Genomic DNA, 22,191 nt, shown 5'->3' with positions numbered 1-22,191 from the left:
CTATGGACTGAAGGGTCCCAGGTTTGATTCTGGTCAAGGTTACATGCCTGGGTTGCAGGCTCGATCCCCAGCAGAAGATAACTGATCAATGATTCTCTCTCATCATTGATGTTTCTATCCCTCTCTCCCTCTCCCTTCCTCTCTGAAATTAATAAAAATACATTTCAAAAAATAAAAATAAAATAAATTATTATATTTTGAGATTTTTTAGGTTTGACTTGTACTTTATGTCACAATGGAAATTTCATATTATTTTAATAAAATTATAATGGAAAATGCAACCCATTGATTAGGGTTGTTGTGCTCTGTGGTTATATTTTGTTGTATGCAAATGGATTGGGGCATTAGGTGGTTTTTGAAGATGCTTTGTGGAGGGAGAGGAGAATATGAGGCAGTAAAGTAAAAATATATGTAAATATATTTTTAAAAATAAGTCTTTATGTGGGTTTATTAAATATAAGTAAATATATAAGCATGCAGGTGACTTGATGATTATATCATCTATATATATAAAAGCCTAAGCGACTGTTATGACCATATGACTGGCTGGTAGCTATGACGCCACACTGACCACCAGGGGGCAGAGGCTCAACACAGGAGCTGCCCCCACATGGTCAGTGTGCTCCCACAGCCCATGTCCTGCAGTCGGCCAGCCTCCCACAGTCCCTCCTCCCAGCCAGCCAACCTCCTGCAGTCCCTCCTCCTGCTGGCCAGCCCTGATTGCTGGCCAGGCCAAGGGACCCCACCCGTGCACGAATTTGTGCACTGGGCCTCTAGTTGTATAAATTGTCAAGAGGAAAAGTAAGGTAATGCACAGTGATTACAATTTCTCCATATCCTCGCCAACACTTGTTAGTTCTGGTTTTTTGATAATAGCTATGCTAATTGGTGTGAAGTGGTATCACACTATATTTTTGACTTTCATTTTCTTAATGATTATTGATAGTGGGCATTGTTTTTATGTACTTAATGGCTATTTCTATGTCTTCTTTGGAAAAACATTTACTCAGGTCTTTAGCCCATTTTTTGAATTGGGTTTTTGTTGTTATAGGAATGCTTTACATATTCTGGATACTAATCTATTACATGATTTGCATATATTTTCTTACATTCTGTGGGTTGTCTTTTCACTCTGTTGATAGTGTCCTTTTGATGCATAAATGTTTTTTTAAATATATATATGTACATATATATATATATATGTACATATATATATATATTTTTTAGAGAGAGTGGAAGGGAAAGGGAGAGGGAGAGAGAAAAAAACATCCATGTGAAACACAGATCGGCTGCCTCCTGCACACTGCCCACTGGGGATTGAGCCTGCAACCCAGGCATGTGCCCTTGACCGATATCAAACCTAGGACCTTTTAGTCTGCAGGCCGACGCTCTGTCCACTGAGCCAAATGGGCTAGGGCCCTTCTGAGTATTTTAGTTGTATGATCTTTTTACAAAAGAAGAAATGAAGTTCTAGAAAAATTAAAGGATAAGCTCACGCCCTTGGGAGATTAACTGGCTTACCCAAGGACTTCCTAATGTAAGTAAGGCTAGAACATAGACTGATATCAGAGGACCTCTTGTTCATTTAATTAAAAAGTTTTATCATCAGAGAGTTAAGGTTTAGCAAACATGGTTTTTCATAAGAGCCATTTTAAGGATGGAAAATATAAAGGATCTTTTCTTCTACCATAAAGTGGAAAGTATTTGCACGTTAATTTTAATTTGGCTAATAGAGTTCAGTTCCAAATGTTTGGATATTAGCAGGGACACCCTACTAGAAATGTTTATTGGTGAATCCGTGATTCTAATAGCTCGGGTGGCTGGTGTACATTTGTCTCCCCAGGTGTTGCTCTGTTGCCATTTGTGGATGAGCGCAGGCTGCGAGCTGCCCTTGAAGAGGTATACCCAGACCTCACTCCAGAAGAGAGTAAGAATTATACTTTCACTTGGTCAACATTGAGTCTGTGTAATGTAGACTTTACATCCTATCTAATAAAAGAGTAATATGCAAATTGACCGTCAGTCCAACACATAAGCTGGCTGCTCCCATGTGGACACAAGATGGCCAGCAGGGGAGTGCAGTTGTGGGCGATCAGGCCAGCAGGGGAGGGCAGTTGGGAGGGACCAGGACTGCAGGGGAGGGCAGTTGGGGGTGACCAGGCTGGCAAGGGAGGGCTGTTAGGGGTGACCGGGCCGGCAGAGGAGGGCAGTTGGGGGAGACCATGTCAGCAGGGGAGGGCAGTAGAAGGGACCAGGCCTGCAGGGGAGGGTAGTTGGGGAGGGACAAGGCCTGCAGGGGAGGGCAGTTGGGGGCAACCAGGCCTTCAGGGGAGGGCAGTTGGGGGGGATCAGGCCTGCAGGGGAGGTCATTTAGGGGGGACCAGGCCTGCAGGGGAGGGCAGTTGGGGATGACCAGACTGGCAGGGGAGGGCAGTTGGGGGTGACCAGGCCTGCAGGGGAGGACAGTTAGGGCAATTAGGCCGGCAGGGGAGCAGTTCGGTGTTGATCAGGCTGGCAGGGGAGTGGTTATGGGGTGATCAGGCATCAGGCTGGCAGGCAAAAGCAGTTAGGGGCAATCAGGCAGCCAGGCAGGCGAGCAGTTGGGAGCCAGCAGTCCTGGATTGTGAGAGCGATCCCAGATTGGAGAGGATGCAGGCTGGGCTGAGGCACACCCCCCACCACCACCACCACCCCGTGTACGAATTTCGTGCACCGGGCCTCTAGTTTTCTTATAAAATTTGACCTTTTTTTTTTCATTTGTCAAATTTCCCATAAATGGGACATAAGTCATTTATTTTACCTCTTTTTAACAAAAGTTAACTTTGCTTCTTAAAATTTATTTTCCATAAATTGAATAATTAAATAAAAAATTTTAAGTCACAAGTATTTATTAAATTTATAAGAAAGCATCACTTTAAGAATATCTTTTAACCTTGTGTGTTGCAAGAGTATCGTTAATTTCCTCTCTCTTTTCTTTTTCCTATCATCTCCCCCAAATAACAGTAACTTTTTTTAAATGGTTAGATTGAAACAAAAGCATTTGCCCTCAGAGTGCTAACTTTAAAATATTATTTTGCACAAAAAGAGGTATTTTGTCATACTACTGACAGTTAAAAGTATTGGGAAATTGCAGAGCTGAGCTCTACTGGAAAGTTGATTTAATACCAGTATAATAAACCTATTGAAATAATTTATCAACCTTCCTTAGAATACCTTTGTTATTACATGATACAATTTGTGTTTCCTCAGAGAATATTCTTCTTACAGTAAAAATGTGGGTTCTTTGTGAATAATATCACTTAGTGCTATTTTTTTCTGATAGTCATTATAATTATTTTTTGTAAACTTAAAAGTTTTTAAAATATAGGTGCTTCATATTTCATTCTCATAAATATTGCTCTTGCAGATGTAATTGTTTAATCTTTATTCTTTTCTTACTTTGTCCCCAGCTAGAAGAAACAGTCTTGGAGGTGATGTCTTATTTGTAGGGAAACATCACCAACTCCATGACTTCATTTCAGAGCTATACCAGACAGGTTCCACAGAGGTATGGTCTCTTTTTCAATTATGGAGTGTTTTTAGACAGTATATTTATTTGTTTAATTAATCAGGAATGCATTTTTAAGACTTTGGTAAAATGTAAACAGAATTATTATTTTAACCATTCTTAAGTGTGTAATTCTATGGCATTAAGACCATACACAATATTGTGCAACCATCACCAGTATCCATTTTCATTTTTCCAGTCAGAAACTCTGCACCCATTAAACAATATTAATAAACAATACCTCCCCATTCTTCACTTCCCCAGCCTCTGGTAACCTCTCTTACTTTTTATCTCTATGAATTTACCTATATATTCTTGGTACCTCACATAAATGGAATTATATTTGTTCTTTTGTGTCTGACTCGATTCACTTAGCACGTTTTCAGGGTTCATTCATGTAGCATATGTCACAATTTTACTCCTTTTATGGCCGAATAATATCCATTGTATGTATACACCATGTTCTGCTTATCCATCTGTTGATGAGAACTTAAGTTGTTTCCATCTTTTGGGTCTTAAGAATAATGCTACTATGATTTTGGTGTAGAAGTACATGTTTCAGTCTCTGCTTTTTGTTCTTTTGGGATATATAATCAGGAATGCATTTTTCCACAGCCAGTGGATGTACCACCTGAATTATGTCATGGGATTCAAGGAAAGTTTTCTTTGGATGAAGAAGCCATTCTTCCAGATCAGTAAGCTTTCATTTGTATATAATTGATATGACTGGGACAAAGTTTAGTTAGAATTTTTACCTTGTTCCATAAATGTGTTATTTTCTACGAATAGAAAAATGAAACAACAGAAAACTTGTTGGACTAAAAAAGACTTGGAGTCAAAGCCCAGCTCTGACATAATAGCTATGCCACTTTGTGCAGGGAGTCCAGGGGGTTCGTCAAACCCTTTCAGGAGAGCCATGAGGTCAAAACTATTTTCACAAACATACGGAGACATTATGGTGTTACTTACTATTGTCAACTCTTTCTCTCTTTAGTGTGCAGTGGAGTTTTCCAGAGGCTACATTGAATTAGAAGCATATAAGAGAATCCAGCTATAATATAGATATTTTTTAAAAATGATCTCATTTTTTATTTGCTTTGAAAAATAGTTGTTTTTCATGAAAAATGTTATTTAACTTAAATGTAATAGGTGTATTATTGGTATCTTTAAATTAGTAATTTTTACGTTTCTTAGTTTTAATTTTTAATAGATAAATATTGACAGATATAACCAACATAAAAACTCTTTGAGTATCATCAGTTTTTAAGAAAGTAAAGGGGCCCTAGGATCAGAGTTTGAGAACTGCTGCTCAAGGAATAGAATTTGCTGGTCATAGAGTATATGTATCTTCATTTTTTTCTATATAATATTTGGTGGTATTTTAAAGTGATTACACTGTTTTATAACCTCAAAGGCAATTTGTGAGAAATCTTGTTACTCTGTATTCTTGTAAAATCCTTGGAATTGTCGCAACCTTAATTTTTGTCACTCTGATGGGTACTTCTTGGAATCTTGTGTTTATAGTTGCATTTCTCTGATTATTGAGAATGAAGCCATATATTTGGTTTTCCTCATTTATAAAATACCTGTTCTCCTTTTCTATTTATTTTTCTGTTCCCGAATTCCCCCTTTTGGTTTGTAGATATTCTTTATAAATTCTGATATAAGCCCTTTGCCCATAATTGTTTTCTGTTGATGAGATTACACGCTAGGGAGATAGGTTTTTTTAATGATTTCTCTTTCTTAAAGCCTAACAAACATAGCAACATCTTATTTCCACTTATCTGAAAGGTTACACTTTACAAATAGATGCTTCTTCTCTTATTTCTCCTTAGAGTAGTATGTTCTCCTGTTCCCATGTTACGGGATCTGACACAGAACACTGCAATCAGGTAAGTTTTCCAAAAATTCATGGCATTCTGAACTTGCAAATAAGTTTAAGAAGACTTCCGATTCACAAGGAAATGGCAGCTATTATTCCACCAATGCTTTGAGATTGGAGAAGTCCCTGTGTTGCAGACTTTAGAGCAGAGCCTCTTGACTTTAAATTACGTATATTGTTGAGGTTACTGATTTAACAAGCTTGCTTCTCTGTTTTCTAGTTTCCCCTGACAACCTCTAATTCTCCCTGGATTAGAAAAGTGGGAGGAGATAGAAAGTAGGAATTTCTAGGAGTAGTTTGCTATATACGAGCAAACAGGGATCTGTACACCAGAGGCCCATACCACTTCACTTTGAAATAACAATTTTAAAAACTATTGTGTACCTTATTTTGATTAAGATGAGATAGGATGAATTTGTAGTGAATTCAATAAAAATTTATTTTAAACTCTAATTTCTGCTTATTTATAAACTTATTTATACCTTATTTCTTTGATGACAGGATTTTCTGTGGAGTAAAATAATGTAAAATGTAATATGACTGTTAAGAATAAAGATCTACAAACTTAATGATTTCTATAATTATTGTATATAATCAATAATCTTGATGGCAGGGTTTATATTGTCATTTTCTTCAGTCTTTAGACAAGAGTAAAGCAAACACATCCTAGCAGTTCAAGGATTTTGTAAAAGCTATTCTTGAATCCTCCTTTCCCACTCATTCTTATTATTTCTCTCTCAGGAAATATTTTAGATTTCTCATTGTGAAGTATAAGCGTGTTTATTTTCCTATAGTGAATGGATTTAGGTAGCATGCTAGAAAGGCTTTTATTTAAAGAAAACCATTGTGAATATGGAAAACCTTCCATATCAGTTAGTTGCTTTAGTTTATCTTTACACATAATTTGTCCTGACTCTTTGACTTCGGGCTCTTTTGTTAAGGGTAGACTTTAGAATTGTAAGCCATGTTCCTATGCCCATTACAAGCAGTCTGGCTCCCACAGATCTGGTGTGGACACTGTGTATTAACCCTTGGAGTCTCTGGCTTGCCACAGAGTTTCAGGCCAGTTAATCCCATCAGTTTTCTCTTTGGATTGTCACGTGTTTGCTTGTGTTCCTCGGTTTCTATGCTTGTTTTCAAGGGCCTTCCTACTTAGCTTTCTAATTAGTATAGAGAGTATTGCCCAAGGGAAGCATTACAAAATTGACAGATCCTGGAGTTTTTGTTTGTATGATGTTGTTGTTGGTTTGTTGTTTTTGATCCTGAAAGAGCCTTTGGTATTATTTGGTGTTCACAAGAGTATTAAATTTATAAAACAAATCTCAGACCCAGGTGTGTTTAGGTGAGTTCTTCTCATCACATTATGTCTTATCTGTAGTGTTGAGAAAGTATATTATAGAGATTATTGAGGTGTCTTAAAACTCATAGAAGGACCTATAGAGAATACAATTAACTATATATAATCTAGGAGATTTTTTTTCCAGTTCTGATTTCATATATCATTCAACCTATTAGTAGCTTAATTTTGAATAGAACTGGGCTATCTTCCTCCTCCATTGTAATTTGACATAGTTTATTTTTAGAGTAATTATTTGTTAACTTTAAATGTATAAATCCTGCATATAATTTTAAATTACAGAAAAGTTATTTTCCTGGTGAAATTTTATTTTCCTCTGGAGTAGATACACAGATACATGCACACACACCTTTGTTTACCTCAGACGCATGTTCCAAACTAACTTTGTCCTTTGTCCCTCCCCAGTTCTCCTGGCTGCTTTGTTCTTTCTGTCCCTGGACGTCCTCTTTCCCAGTTGCCCAGGCTTTGGAGCATCTTATATGCTTTAGCTTCTCATGTTATATTACTCCCTATTTCTGCACCACTATTCTGGAACATTTTTTTCTTTTCACGGTGAGCCTGTTTTGTGCTTCTCTCCCGGATGACTGTAGTGCTCTCCCAGCTGGTTTATTTGATTCCACCTTCCTTCCCACTGAATCTGTTGGCATTTGACATAAAGCTTATTTTTCTTAAAAGACTACTGCCCTTTAGAAAACTTTGGTTACGATGTAGTGCCGGTAGAATTATACTCTTGCTTTTTCAAGGCCTATCATAATTTGGCAAAGCTATAGTTCTATGCCTGAATCCCCACAGTTCCTCAAGGACACCTCCTTACCCAGGCTGGTCCTTTCAGTATCCCATCGACCTCTGTGCCTTCTCCCATTATTTCAAATGCTCTTTCCTTTGTAGCCTATCCTCCATTACTTTTCTTCTCTTTCAAAGGTAATCTATAATTTATATAATCTTTGTATATTCTTTTCAACAGCAGCATTGTCAGGTCTTAGCATAGTTCTAAACTTAGGTAAAAGTTCAGTTGTTCACAGTCTTGGAACCAGTGTTTACCAAAGTCTTCTTAAGAGCCCAAAGTGCCCTGGCCAGGTGGCTCAGTTGCTTGGAGCTTTGTCCTGTATACCAAAGATTGCAGGTTTGATTCCTGGTCAGGGCACACACTTAGGTTGCAGGTTCGATCCCCAGGCGGGGTGCGTACAGGAGGCTACTGATCGATGTTTCTCTCTCTAAAATCAATGAAAACATATCCTTGGATAAGGATTAAAAAATAAAGAAGCCCAAATTTACTTTTACAGAGGAGTGTTTCTCAAACTTTTTCACCTTTGAATGGATCAGCCAAGGTATAGAATGTTTTATATCTTCAGGGAGGTTTTATTTTTTTTTTAAATGTGAATGTGTGTAAAGATGTTTCTTCTTCTTATAACCACTAGAAGCCCAGTGCATGGAATTTGTGCACTTGAGGTGGGGAGGTCCCTCAGCCTGGCCTGCACCCTCTTGCAGTCCGGGAGCCCTTGGGGGATGTCAGACTGACGGCTTAGGAGCGGGGCTTAAGCCGGCAGTTGGACATCCTTAGTGCTGCCATGAGGCAGGAGAGGCTCCTGCCACCGCCACTGCGCTTGCCAGCTATGAGCCTGGCTTTTGGCTGAGTGGCACTCCCCCTGTGGTCAGTGTGCATCATAGCGACCGATCATTCCACTGTTCGGTCGATTTGCATATTAGCCTTTTATTTTATATACTAGAGGCCTGGTGCATGAAATTCGTGCATGGGGGCTTGGGGGTGTCCCTCAGCCCAGCCTGCACCCTCTCCAATCTGGGACCCCTTGAGGGATGTCCCGGTGGGATCGGGTCTAAACGGGCAGTCGGACATCCCTCTCACAATCCAGGACTGCTGGCTCCCAACTGCTCACCTGCCTGCCTTCCTGATTGCCCCTAACCGCTTCTGCCTGCCAGCCTGATCACCTCCTATCCACTCCCATGCCAGCCTGATTGATGTCTAACTGCTCCCCTGCCAGCCTGTTTGCCCCCAATTTCCCTCCTCTGCCGACCTGGTCCCTCTCAACTGCCCTCCCTTGCAGGCCTGGTCCCTCCCAACTGCCCTCCCCTGCTGGCCATCTTGTGGTGGCCATCTTGTGTCCACATAGGGGCAGGATCTTTGACCACATGGGGGCAGCCATATTGTGTGTTGGGGTGATGGTCAATCTGCATATTACTCTTTTATTAGATAGGATGATTACTGTAGTGATATTAACCCTTTGCACTCGCTTTTTTCTCGATTCCTTTATTCTACTCAGGATTTAATTTTTTAAATACCCCAGATTTTACAAAGCGCGGCAGTAGAATAAAAAAACTGGAGTTTCTTTTCATACAAACTTACTTATTTGGATTTTTTTATGTTTCAAATTATTGATACATTCAAAGAGTATAAAAAGAGTTGCTACCGATGCTAACCGTGTCGAGTCACACTCAACATCTGAGTGCAAAAAGTTAAGGCTTGTAGTTGGCAAGCAGATAGTTTGAAATCCAAATCCTGAAAGAAGTAGAGTACATGCAATCAGTAACAGACTTCATGGTTGAAAACACTTGGGAGGGTTTAATTTCCACTGCTTATAGTACTTTATAGGACACTGAACTGCTTAACCTCTTCAGGAAGAATGTCAGAAAAGATGTCTTAAGTCCTGTATAAACTCTTTAAGTGTTTTAAAATGTCAAGTATCCTAGATAATAAAAGGGTTATATGCAAATTGACCCTAACAGCGGCAAGACCGGTTGCTATGATGCGACCTGACCACCAGGGGGCAGACACTCAATGCAGGAGTTGCCCTCTGGTGGTCAGTGCACTCCCACACGGGGAACTCCACTCAGCCACAAGCCGGGCTGATGGCTGCAAGTACAGCAGCGATGGCAGGAGCTGGACCCCCGCGAGTGCACGAATTTTTGTGCACTGGGCCTCTAGTAAGAATCATAAAATTTTCTCTGCAAGAACAGTTTGCATCGGTATGCTGATTTAACATTAATTAGGGAATGTATCAGGAAAAGGTAGAGGAAAAATTAAACTTGGTATTGAGTTTTCTTTGTGAAGTGTGCTAGCACTCTCAAACAATAGAATTTTCTAAGGATAATTCTTAAAATGAACTGATATGGAAGAAGGTGTTGTACATTCTATTCCTTTTCCATTGAGACTGCGCTACAGTACTACAGTATTTCCTTCTTACAGTTTTAAAGTGCTGCTTGTGGTACAAGTAAAACCACTGTTCAGTTTTCTTACTTTCAACCATACTTAGCTTTTAAATTTATATTTATTTTGTCCTTACTGTGTTTATGAAGACAGGTGATGAAAATAATAGGTTATCTATCTGCCAAGGAAGGGATCCATTATGCTACTTCTGGGTCAGAGCTGGTCTGGTGGATAGAACCTTATGCTGGGTATGTCCGCATTATTCCACCTGGAACAAATGGTTAAAAATACTTCTCCTGTTTAGCGAATTAGATGAAACAATATAAATCAAAGCACAAATCTCTTAGCTCAGTAGCCTGTTGAGTCCTTAAGCTGTTCTGTTAACTCATTTCCTCCCTGACAGTGCTTCTGTCTTATCTCGGTTTTACTGCTTTCCCTCCCCTGATAAACTCTTCATTATTAATCACTTTTGTTTCTGGGGTGGAAATTTGTCAAGGCCTGATCTGGATTGTTTCCCCTTTATGATTTCCAGTATTTTTATTTCTGTATTTTATTAAATAAAATTACTTTTATTATTTTTAATCCTCTACCTATAAGAATTTGAATTACATAAATCTGAAAAACTCAGGAATTTCCAAAGTTTGGATGAAATGAAAGTTACTCTCTGGTTTTTGCTTAATGGGTTCCTGCCTTGTGTAACTCTTTTACGTTTACAATGTTTATTCAAGTTGTGGCTTATCACATTGGAAAAGTGCAATTGAGTTGTGCTCTAGCTTCTTTTGTTATTTATTTTGTTATTTCTAAAAACAATAATAATTCTTAGTACATATTTTTGGAAACAAATGAAAATACTAAAATCTCTTAATAAGTGAAAATACTAAATCTCTTAATTAGCTCATTTTAGAAAAGAGTAAATCTTCAAATTGTTCTCAAAGATCAAATGGAAAAGAATTCTTTACTCTTTGAGATTATTATTTTTTTTTGTAATTATTTTTTTTTTATTGAGGTATTATATGTGTACATATCTTACCATTACCCCTTAATAGTGTCAATTGTCCCTTCAGTAGGGACCTCCAAGCTTATTTTCAGATACTCCTTTTCTGTCTCCATGTTAAGTATATAGATCACTCTGTTAAGTATTGTGAGAAGAACTAAGGAAGATCTTGGAGATAGTTTTCCTATTAGCTTGGAAATATTTCTCCTTATTGAGCATGAATAACAATTTTAAAAACAATTTTATTGAGGAATAATTGGCATATAGTAAAGTGCACATATGCACATATTTGCCAGATAAAAGGATCTGTTTTCCCAAGCATTAGTTTCAGCTAGCTTATTAAATCTCTTGTTATAACCATTGTCCTTCAGAAGAGATTATCCCTATGGCCCTGGGATTATCTCTTCTCCCTGATAGCTTGTTACTTTAGCTGTCTCCTTCATTTTCTTAGTCTCAGCTCTTTCTGTGCATGACTGCAGATCTTCATCTTGAGCCCTCAGCTGAATGTTCTCTCTTTCTATTTCATTTCCAGCCCTGCCATTTCTTTTGCTTGCCCAACATTCCCACCTCAAGCACATGTTGAAGCTCCTTTTGGTTCTTTCCCCCTGCTCTCACACACTGCTGCTGGGTGGTTCTTTCTGAATTACATCTTTGATTGCATTTACTCCCTTACTGACATCTTGAAGTAGCTTCACATTGTAGTCAGAATAAGCCCTTCACAACAATATCCCAGTTCAGCCATCCTGTCTTACTGCCCACTTCTGTTCACATACTTTGGCACTCCAATCCAGCCCTTCACAACTGGGTCCCATCTGAGAATTTAGTCTGAGAACTTAAAGCCTCCGTTGCATGTAATGAGTCAGTTTGTGTCCTGTGTCTTTAGAATGATACGAGTTATGTACCTTGGAAGAATTGAGGCTGTAGTCACTCAAAATCATTTTTGAGGGCTTACTTCTCTCCCAGATCCCTATTAAGAAGGCTGCGCCAATTAAACTGAACTACTCCTTGGTCCTAAGACCCCTTTCAATGTCTTTGTTCCATTATTTCTTCTGCCATCCTATAACCATAACCTTTTGGATGATGATGTTTTCTTTGGTCTCCTTACTCTACCCCCTTACACACATGCTTTTATTCCACACTCACAAAGACTTGTGTGTGGGAGATGTGTGCACACACATGCTTTGACTCCGAGCCTATTGTTGCCTTTTTCACTTTATTCCTTAGAAAACTAATTAAACATTTCCTATTTATTAGAAGAAGAGGCAAGCTCAATGCGTTTATACCTCCACTCCCACCATGAGACTATGTATGCAAGTGGGCACTATAAAAGTTGCTTGGGCTGACAAGTCCTGCTGACACAGAGATAACTGCTTTGAGACACTTTAGTTACAAATCTTGCCTTATTACCAATTTTCTCTTTTTTCTTTGTATTTGCAAAGCACTAATGAGACCAAATACTTAACTACTGTTTTTCTCTGTCACCCTCTTAAACTTTTAACACTGCCTATTCTGATGTGCCCTACCTAAGCCACTTTGCCCAAGTAGAAAACATTTGCGATAAAGACAGTTACTAGTGAAAAGTGAGTTGTAAGAGGAACAGATAGAGTAAATGAAGCTTAGCTGTTCTTGAGCTCATAGCATTTTTATGATAAATGAAACTCTTTTTGTGTACTTAAAATATAATTAAATCGTACTGCAAGGAAAGTTTCTCTATAACAGATGGGCCCTAATTATTTATTTTTTTATTTTTTAATACTTTTAAAAAATTTTTAATTTCAGAGTGAAAAAGAGAGAGAGGGATAGAAACATCAATGATGAGAGAGAATCATTGATTGGCTGCTTTCTGCATACCCACTACTGGGGATCGAGCCTCAACCCAGGCATATGCCCTGACCGGAAATGCATGACCTCCTAGTTCACAGGTCGATGCTCAACCACTGAGCAACACCAGCCGGGCGGGTCCTAATAATTTTAAGTGCCAGTATTTGAAGAGAAAAAAAATTAGTTATCTAAAAAATGTCAACAAGTGCCCTAGCTGGTTTGGCTCAGTGGATGGAGCGTTGGCCTGCGGACTGAAGGGTCCCGGGTTCAGTTTCAGTCATGGGCACATGCCCAGGTTGCAGGCTCGATCCCCAGTGGGGAGCATGCAGGAAGCAGCCCATCAGTGATTCTCTCTCATTGTTGTTTCTCTCTCTCTCTCTCCCTCTTCGTTCCTCTCCGAAATCAGTAAAAATATATTATTGTGGACCAGTAGTTTTATTGCTAGCTTTACCCATTGGCCAGATAAGTTTCTATTGAGTAAGTACAAAAAATGTTTTACATAAATGTTAAAGGCACACTTTAAAATTAAATACCCATTGCATATTAAAGTTATTTGTTAAATGTTCTTACAAGCTAATATCTTAAAGTATGATACTTTGTAAAACACTGTGTAATATGAAGCAAGAATTCTTGTGATCCGTCCGCAATGTGTTAAATAAATACGTAAATGTCCACCAGTTCATTAAAACCTTTTAATCATTGGAGGAATTTGGGAAAATATTAAAAAACACAAAGAAAGGAGATGGTTGATTATACAGAGAATATCGCTGTTGACCTTTTGACAAATATATGTCTAGTCCCTTGTAAATATACTATATATTTTCCCATGTCATTATTCTATTAGTAAAATGTTTAAAATATCAACTAAGTATTTTTAGAAAGAACCATAGTTTCTATTATTAATGCACTTAAGTTTTACAGTTTTTCCACATGATGAATACTAATGTTATGAGCATCCTTAAGTATAAATCAGACACATATCCAGGATCCCAGAGAGGCATTGCTTTGTCAGAAGGATGACTATTGTACTTACCAACCTTTGGATGGACACATATACATACCACCAGAGAGGAAGTTTGACCCAGCTTATTATATACTCAAAGTTGGAATGTACAGCCTTATAAAAGAAGTTTTTGCATAATTTTCAAATGTGACTGTTTAATTATCAAACACACATTAGTAGAGAAGAATACAGGGTTCAACTGGGAAGTTCGGTGTCACCCCTTTCCTCGCCGCCGCGCCCGCCCCCCCCCATCCCCAGATTATTTGTGTGTATTTTTTTATTTTACAAACTAGAGGCCAGGTGCACAACATCCATGCACTCGGGGTGGGGGTTGGGGGAGCTCAACTCGGCCTGCGCCCTCTCACAGTCCGGAAGCCCTAGGGGGATGACCAACTGACATCCCCCTCGGGGAGCGGGCCTAAGCTGGCAGTCAGACATCCTTAGTGCTGCTGCGGAGGTGGGAGGAGCTCCTGCCACCACTGCTGTGCTTGCCAGCTGTGAGCCCAACTCAGGGCTCCTGGGTGAGCATTGCTCCCCCTATGGAAGCGCACTGACCACCAGGGGGCAGCTCCTGAGTTGAGCCTTTGCCCTCCGGTGGTCAGTGCACATCATAACGACCGGTCATTCTGCCATTTGGTCAATTTGCATATTACCCTTTAATTATATAGGATGTTTCTATTGATGTTCGTATCTTTTCCTATTGCAACAAGACCTGATTTTCCTTAGAATGCTAGAGGGAGAGTCTTTGCCAGGGACTGTACAAAATGGAAGATTTTTGTTGTAAACCTCTTCCACCTGTCTCTAATATCATATTAGAATTTTTTTAAGAGTAGAGGCAATTCTACTAAAGATCTGTGATCACCCTCAGTTAGCTAGAATTTCCCACAGAAAGTTACATGAAGGCTAAGAATTAGTGACAGTTTGGTAAGGAAGATATTTATTGACTAAAATAATTTTTGAAGACGTAAATTTTAGTTATTTTGTTTAAACATGAGAAGTATCTCAGTTTATATGGTGGTTAAGTCAGGCTAATCACTAAGTTGTGTATTGTTCTTTTCCAGTATTAATTTTAAGGACCCACAGTTTGCCGAAGATTATGTTTTTAAAGCTGTGATGCTTCCAGGAGCAAGGTAACAACAATGCAGTTATAAAATATAAACTGTCTGGATTTGTTTTTTTATGAACAGTGTTTATCCCCGTAACTCTTGTATTTTCAAATGGTCAGAAAACCAGCACCGGTACTGAAACCTGGTGACTGGGAAAAATCCAGCAATGGGCGGCAGTGGAAGCCCCAGCTTGGCTTTAATCGGGACCGGCGGCCTGTCCACCTGGATCAGGCAGCATTCAGGACTTTGGGGTGAGTGTTAGATTTCTGTCATTTGTATATTTTGCTTTTTCTGACTCATCCACAAAGCATTAAGTCAGTATTATGTCACAGATACTTTATGAGACTATTTAATACAACTTTTTTGCAGATATTTTAATGACTTTTATCCTTTCCTGTTTTTCTTCTGTTTTAAATTCACTGCTCTTTCTTTAGTTTATGTATTACTTTATGTGTTGTTTGAGAATTCCACTGTTTTCTCTTTTAAAATTTTGCTATTGTTCTGATAGTTATTTCAAGAGAATAAAACATTCTTTTTACTTTTAAGAAAGTTTTAGCCGAATTAATGACAGAATCCCTTTAAAGTGTTAAACAGTACGTGAGTACACAAAGCCACCAGTTTCCTAGAGTTTTGCTTAACCATTGTTTAAACAGCAGTGCCTCATTGTTGCTTGAATTTTCATTTCTTTGTCTGTTAGATTGAGTCTCTCTTAACATGTCTACTAGTAATGTATTTCCTCTTCTGTGAATTTCTGATTTTTATACTTTGCCCTTATTAGCTATTTAATTGTCTTTTTCCTAGTTACTGAGGGAACTACTTATAGAGAGGGGGACCTTAAAACAATAACAGGTGACAAGCTGGGATAAAAAGAACAGGTTGGGGGAAACATTAATGAGCTATTGTTTATGAATTAATAATGATAACTCATAAGTAGATATTTTCAATACATTGGAAAACCTTACTCTACCCCCTTACACACATGCTTTTAGACATTAGGTCACCATCAGCATGTACTTAATACAATGAATAGTAAGGCACAGTGAATGTGGCATAGTAAGTGGTTAAGAGCATGATTTTAGATCCTAAATGACTGGGTTCAAATGCTTTTTCTACCACTTGGTATTTTTGTACAAGTTACTGAACCATTCTATGCCTTTGTTACCTATATGTAAAATGGGAATAATAATTATACCTACCTTATAAAGTTGTAGTGAGTATTAAGTGAGCTAATGTTTAGCAAATGCTTTTAGAATAGATATCAACACTGGAAATGTTAGCTGTTGTGGTTGATTGTTTTAGAAGCCTTTATTCCTAATAATAGAAGAAATGCAAATTTAAAATATATTTTTTTAAAAAATACATTTTTATTAATTTCAGAGAGGGAAGGAGGGGGAGCAAGAGATAGAAACATCAGTGATGAGAGAGAATCATTCATTGGCTGCTTTCTGTATGTCCCATACGGGGGATTGAGCCTGAAACCCAAGCATGTGCCCTGATCGGGAATCGAGCCATGACCTCCTGGTTCATAGGTCGATGCTCAATCACTGAGCCATGCTGGCTGGGCTAAAATATTCTTAAGATATCTTTTTGCATTATTTCCACTGTTTTCTAAAGCAACATAGAAGAAACTCTAAGTAGAATACTGAGTTCTGAAGATGCTCTTAACTTAGATACAAGTTTTTAATTCTTGGAATTTATCCTGAGAAAATAATTGTAGAGAAGCATAAAGTTACATGCCTAATTACCTTCAGAGCCTTGTTATCTATAATGCTAGTACTAAATGAGAGGAATGGTTTAGTAAAATATGAGACATAAACATTGGAAAGTATTCTATAGTTATACACACACACACACACACACACACACACACACACACAGCCAGACTATTATCTCTGAACGCATAATAATCTGACCACTTAGTGTATATCCTATATAATAAAAGGCTAATATGCAAATTGTCCTCTCGACCAGGAGTTCGACCAGCAGGCTGGCCAGCCACCCATGTCCCCTCCCCCTCGCCAGGTTGGCCGGACCCCACCCATGCACGAATTTATGCACTGGGCCTCGTGTGTGTGTGTGTGTGTGTGTGTGTGTGTATAGATACACACACTAGAGGCCTGGTGCACGAAATTCGTGCACAGAGGGGGGCGGTGTCCCTCAACCCAGCCTGCACCCTCTCCAATCTCGGACATCCCTCTCACAATCCAGGACTGCTGGCTCCCAACTGCTCACCTGCCTGCCTTCCTGATTGCCCCTAACTACTTCTGTCTGCCAGCCTGATCACCCCCTAACCACTCCCCTGCCAGCCTGATTGATGTCTAACTGCTCCCCTGCCAGCCTGATTGCCCCCCCCCCCCCCCCCCCCCCACTGCAGGCATGGTCACCCCTAACTGCCCTCCCCTGCAGGCCTGGTCCCTCCCAACTGCTCTCCCCTGTAGGCCTGGGTCCCCCCCAACTGTCCTTCCCTGTGGGCCTGGTCGCCCCCAGCTTCCATCCTCTGCCAGCCTGGTCACCCCTAATTACCCTCCCGTGCAGACTTGATCACCCCCAACTGCTCTCCCTTGTAGGCCTGGTCCCTCCCAGCTGCTCTCCCCTCCTGGCCTGATCGCCCACAACTGCCCTCCCTTGCAGGCCTGGTCCCTCCCAACTGCCCTCCCCTGCTGGCCATTTTGTGGCGGCCATCTTGTGTCCACATGGGGGCAGCCATCTTGTGTGTTGGAGTGATGGTCAATTTGCATATTACTCTTTTATTAGATAGGATTGACTGACACACACACACACTGAGTGGCCAGATTTTTATGATCTCTGAACGCATAATAATCTGGCCACTCAGTGTGTGTGTGTGTGTGTGTGTGTGTGTATTACAGTTCTGAACACTATGAAAGATAAAGGGAAATGTTTGATATATTAAATTGAAAAAAAAAAGCATGATATAGAGTAGAGTAGTGTATACTGTCGGCCCTCTGTATCCACAGGTTTCACATTCACGAATTCAATCAACTTGGGATCAAAAATATTGTGGGGGTTAATCCCCCAAAATTTCCAAAAGCAAAACTTGAATTTGCCCCATGTTAAGTACTACACTTGAGTCCATGTGAATGAAGTGATCGTAGGCATACCCTGGTATAGCTTATATGCAAATACAGGTTATGTACAGATATTACACCATCTATAATAATAAAAGCCTGATATGCTGATTTGACCGGACATCTTTCCGGATGACCTTCTGAACGAAGCCAGAGTCCTGGGTGCCAGAGAGAAGCCAGTGCCGGCAGCCGGGGGAAGGAAGGCCTACTCTTGCACGAATTTCGTGCATCGGATCTCTAGCTTTATGTAAGGGACTCCTTGGATTTTGGTATCCCCAAGCAGTCCTAGACCCAATCCCCTAGGTACGAAGAGACTACTGTACACTGACAGAGCACAATTGAAATATAATGCAAAAAAAAGAATAAACTAATTTTTGCCTACAGCAGGGGTCCTCAGACTTTTTAAACAGGGTGCTAGTTCACTGTCCCTCAGACCGTTGGAGGGCCGAACTATAGTTTAAAAAAAACTATGAACAAATTCCTATGCACACTGCACCTATCTTATTTTGAAGTAAAAAAACAAAATGGCAAAAACACCCGCATGTGGCCCGTGGGCCGTAGTTTGAGGACGCCTGGCCTACAGTAATTAATGTTTAAATGATTATCCATTAAGAATCTTGGTGGGGCAAATGAACATCTGCTGTCACAATATCAGCTACTATTTTGAACTTTGTTAATAATCTTTTAAATTTGTCTTATCTTAATCAGATCTTATCATAAAGAGATGGCAACTTGCACTTGTTAAATTTGTGTCAGCTGTGATGTGATGGATATCTCTAGATATAATTTTTTATTCTGGTTGGGCGGGTTCTTTTACAGCCATGTTATGCCAAGAGGCTCAGGAACTGGCATTTACAGCAATGCTGCGCCACCACCTGTAAATTTTCAGGGAAACTTATACAGGCCGCTGTTGAGAGGACAAGCCCAGATTCCAAAACTTATGTCAAGTAAGTTTTTACTAGTTGGTTGTTTTACATGCTAAATTAAATATTACACAAAGGTTTGTTTCTAATCTTCATTGCTTGAAAAAAAAAAAAAGATTCATTGTATCCATGTAGAAATAGTGAACTTAAAAATATACAAAAAACATACAGTTTAGAAGAATTATAAGAGAATACTTTATGTAGTCTTCAGATACTTTTACTATATATAAATAATTAATTGAATGTATGAGTGGGATTTCTTATTTTCATGTATAAATCTCCTTTTGAGTGAGCATATGCAAAAAGAGATATGTGGATGTATTGCTGTTTATTAATACAAGTAGTGGGACAAATTACATCACATGCAATAGATATGTAATTAACAACCCCTTAATTGAAAGAAACCAGTGTCCCTTTCTTGAACAAATTGTATCTCAGAACCACCAAATATGAAGTTAGGCATTGCTTTTGGTAGGAATATGCCTTTAATACTGGTTCTCAGAAGATTTTGTTTTTTTCCTGACCCCTTATATCTTGTTTCAAGGACAGAAGTGGTTCAGAAATGCTAACCATGAAAATAATTACATGGCATTTGGATTGCAGTGGAATAGGGACAAAATAGTTAAATGTTAGGCTTCATGAATTTTGCATTAATTTTAAATTGTATCCCCATTTAATGTTATTTTTGAGCTCCGTGGCTGTGCTGTTTTATCAAGAGAGTCTAAGTCATGTCAAATTTTCCAAACCACTTTCTTCATGAAGCCCTTTCTCCTGGTTGACTGCTTGCTACCTAACCAGATACCATCAACCACTGCACCACACTGGCCGGGCCTAGGTTGCTTTTATAAGTTGGCTGTTGTAAACAGTGTTACAATGAACTTAAGAGTACATATGTCTTTTCAAATTATTTTCATTTTAATCAGATAAATACCCAGAAGTAGAATTGCTGGGTCATACAGTAGCTCTATTTTTAATATTTTGAGGAATCATCATACTGTTTTCCATAGTGGCTATTCTAGTTTACAATCCCACCAACAGTGCACAGTGATTCCCTTTTCTCCACATCCTCGTCAACACTTGTTATTTGTTGTCTTTTTGATATCTCATTCTGACAGGTGTGAGGTGATACCTCATTGTAGTTTTAATTTTAATTTCCCTGACAATTTGTGATTTGAGCATCTTTTATTTTTTTAATTTAAATTCTTTATTGTTGAAAGTGTTACATATGTCTCCTTTTCCCCCCATTGACCTCTCCCTGGCCGCTCCCATCCCTCAGCACATATTTGAGCATCTGTTAATGTGCCTGTTGACCATGTCTATGTCTTCTTTGAAGAAATGTCTATTGTTTGGTTTTTGATGTCAAGTTGATGAGTTCTTTATATATTTTGGGTATTAACCCCTTATAGGATAAATTATTTGCAAATTTCATTTCTCATTCAGTAGGTCTCCTTTTAGTTTTATTGATGGTTTCCTTCACTATGTGAAAGTGTTTTAGTTTGATGTTATCTCATTTGTTTATTTTTGCTTTTGTTGCCTTTGCCTGAGGAGACATATCCAAAAAAATATTGCTAAGAGTGATGTCAGAAAGTTTACTGCCTTTGTTTTCTCCTAGGAGTTTTATGGTTTCAAGTCTTTCTTTTTTTTAAAATATATTTTATTGATTTTTTACAGAGAGGAAGGGAGAGGGATAGAGAGTTAGAAACATTGATGAGAGAGAAACATCGATCAGCTGCCTCCTGCACACCCCCCACTGGGGATGTGCCCACAACCAAGGTACATACCCATGACAGGAATCGAACCTGGGACCTTTCAGTCTGCAGACCGACGCTCTATCCACTGAGCCAAACCGGTTTTGGCTCAAGTCTTATATTTAAGTCTTTAATCCATTTTGTGTTCATTTTTGTATAAGGTATAAGGAAATGGTCTAGTTTGATTTTTTTTTTTTTGCATCTGTCTGTCCAGTATTTCCACCACCGTTTAAGCGGCTGTCTTTATCTCATTGTATTTTTTTGCCTCTGTTGTCTCATGCTATAGTCTTAATATCTTCTTAATGACTATAGACTTTAAAGTCAATTCCTGGTATTAGTAATGTACACTGTTCCTCTTTTCTTCTTGAATAGTGTTGTGAGGGCCTATTTAACATCGTTGGTTTCGTGTGTTTTTTTTAATTTTTTTTATATTTTTTTATTGAACTAACTTTTAGCTTTGTGGGCATTCCCCTCCCCACGATTGTATGTTTGTTTTATATTGATTTCTGCTTTTGTCTTTCGTATTCCCTTCTAGTTTCTTTGGAATTAAATTGCTATTCTTTTTCTGATTTTTGGAGATGGAAACTTACGTAACTTATTTGCAGTCTTTCATATCCTAATATATAAAAACCCTGGGTTGTAATGACCAGTAACGACCGGAGGCTGACCAACCAGAAGTCAGTGCTGGCCCCGCCCCCAAGCAAGCGTCAGGGGCAGTCAGGCAGGCAGGCAGAGTGGTTAGGGGGTGATCAGGTAGGTGAGTGGTTAGGGGCAATCAGGTAGGCAGACGGCCCCTCGCAAGGCTGGCCCCATCCCTAAGCAAAGAAAGAGGGAGGCCCAGGCCAGCCAAGCCATTGCATCCCAGCCTGTCACCTGCAGAGGGAGGCTACCAATGGCAGGGGAGGGAGGGCAGCGCTACACAGATGGCAAGCAGTGGCAGTGGCGGGGGTGGGGCCAGCTGCCTGCAGCCCGGGGAAGGAAAGCCCCGATAGGCCCTGATCTCAGGCCAGGCCTAGGGAACCCTACCCAAGGGTTCCCAGATTATGAGAGGGTGCAGGCCGGGCTGAGGGACCCCCTCAAGTGCACGGATTTTCATGCACTGGTCTTCTAGTTGAATATATATGCACTTGAGTGCTATGAGTTTCACGTTAGCTTCATGTCATATATTCCTTTTATTTTGTGTCATATATTCATTGTCATTCTGTTCATAATATTCCTGATTTCCACTTTCAGAATTATATATACACTAGAGGCCCGGCACATGAAATTCGTGCACAGTCCTTAGGTCTGGCCTGTGATCAGGGCCATCTTCCTTGGTTGCCAGCAGCCAGCCCTGCCCCCCCTACCACCCACCCCCTGTTCCCCATTCACCATCAGGCTATCTGAGCCTGCTGGCTGTGGAGTAGGGACTGAGATGTTGGCCATTCTCGACTGGTGGGGTGGGGGCCTTGGCCTGGTGCCACCCGTGTCTGCCGCCACACACTCCCGGTTCCTCATTCACCATTTGGTGATCAGAGCCTGCCGGCCAGGGCGAGGGACCAAGAGGTTGGCCGTTCCTGTC

At 39.7% G+C, this 22,191-nt stretch overlaps 1 protein-coding gene across 1 annotated transcript in view; it reads left to right on the top strand.

Moving 5' to 3' along the window:
* The window catches only part of XRN2 (5'-3' exoribonuclease 2), a 94,005-nt gene that overhangs the window by 52,288 nt on the left and 19,526 nt on the right, over positions 1 to 22,191 (top strand). Inside the window, exons 21-27 of the mRNA XM_079783977.1 lie at positions 1,844 to 1,927; positions 3,450 to 3,547; positions 4,163 to 4,242; positions 5,383 to 5,439; positions 14,829 to 14,897; positions 14,993 to 15,124; positions 18,779 to 18,906. Coding sequence (XP_079640103.1) covers positions 1,844 to 1,927; positions 3,450 to 3,547; positions 4,163 to 4,242; positions 5,383 to 5,439; positions 14,829 to 14,897; positions 14,993 to 15,124; positions 18,779 to 18,906 — 648 coding nt within the window. The remainder of the gene's footprint in view (positions 1 to 1,843; positions 1,928 to 3,449; positions 3,548 to 4,162; positions 4,243 to 5,382; positions 5,440 to 14,828; positions 14,898 to 14,992; positions 15,125 to 18,778; positions 18,907 to 22,191) is intronic.

The sequence above is a fragment of the Cnephaeus nilssonii genome (assembly GCF_951640355.1).
Source record: "Cnephaeus nilssonii genome assembly, chromosome: 11".
Classification (NCBI taxonomy): domain Eukaryota; kingdom Metazoa; phylum Chordata; class Mammalia; order Chiroptera; family Vespertilionidae; genus Cnephaeus; species Cnephaeus nilssonii.
This window is presented reverse-complemented; position numbering and strand designations above follow the sequence as displayed.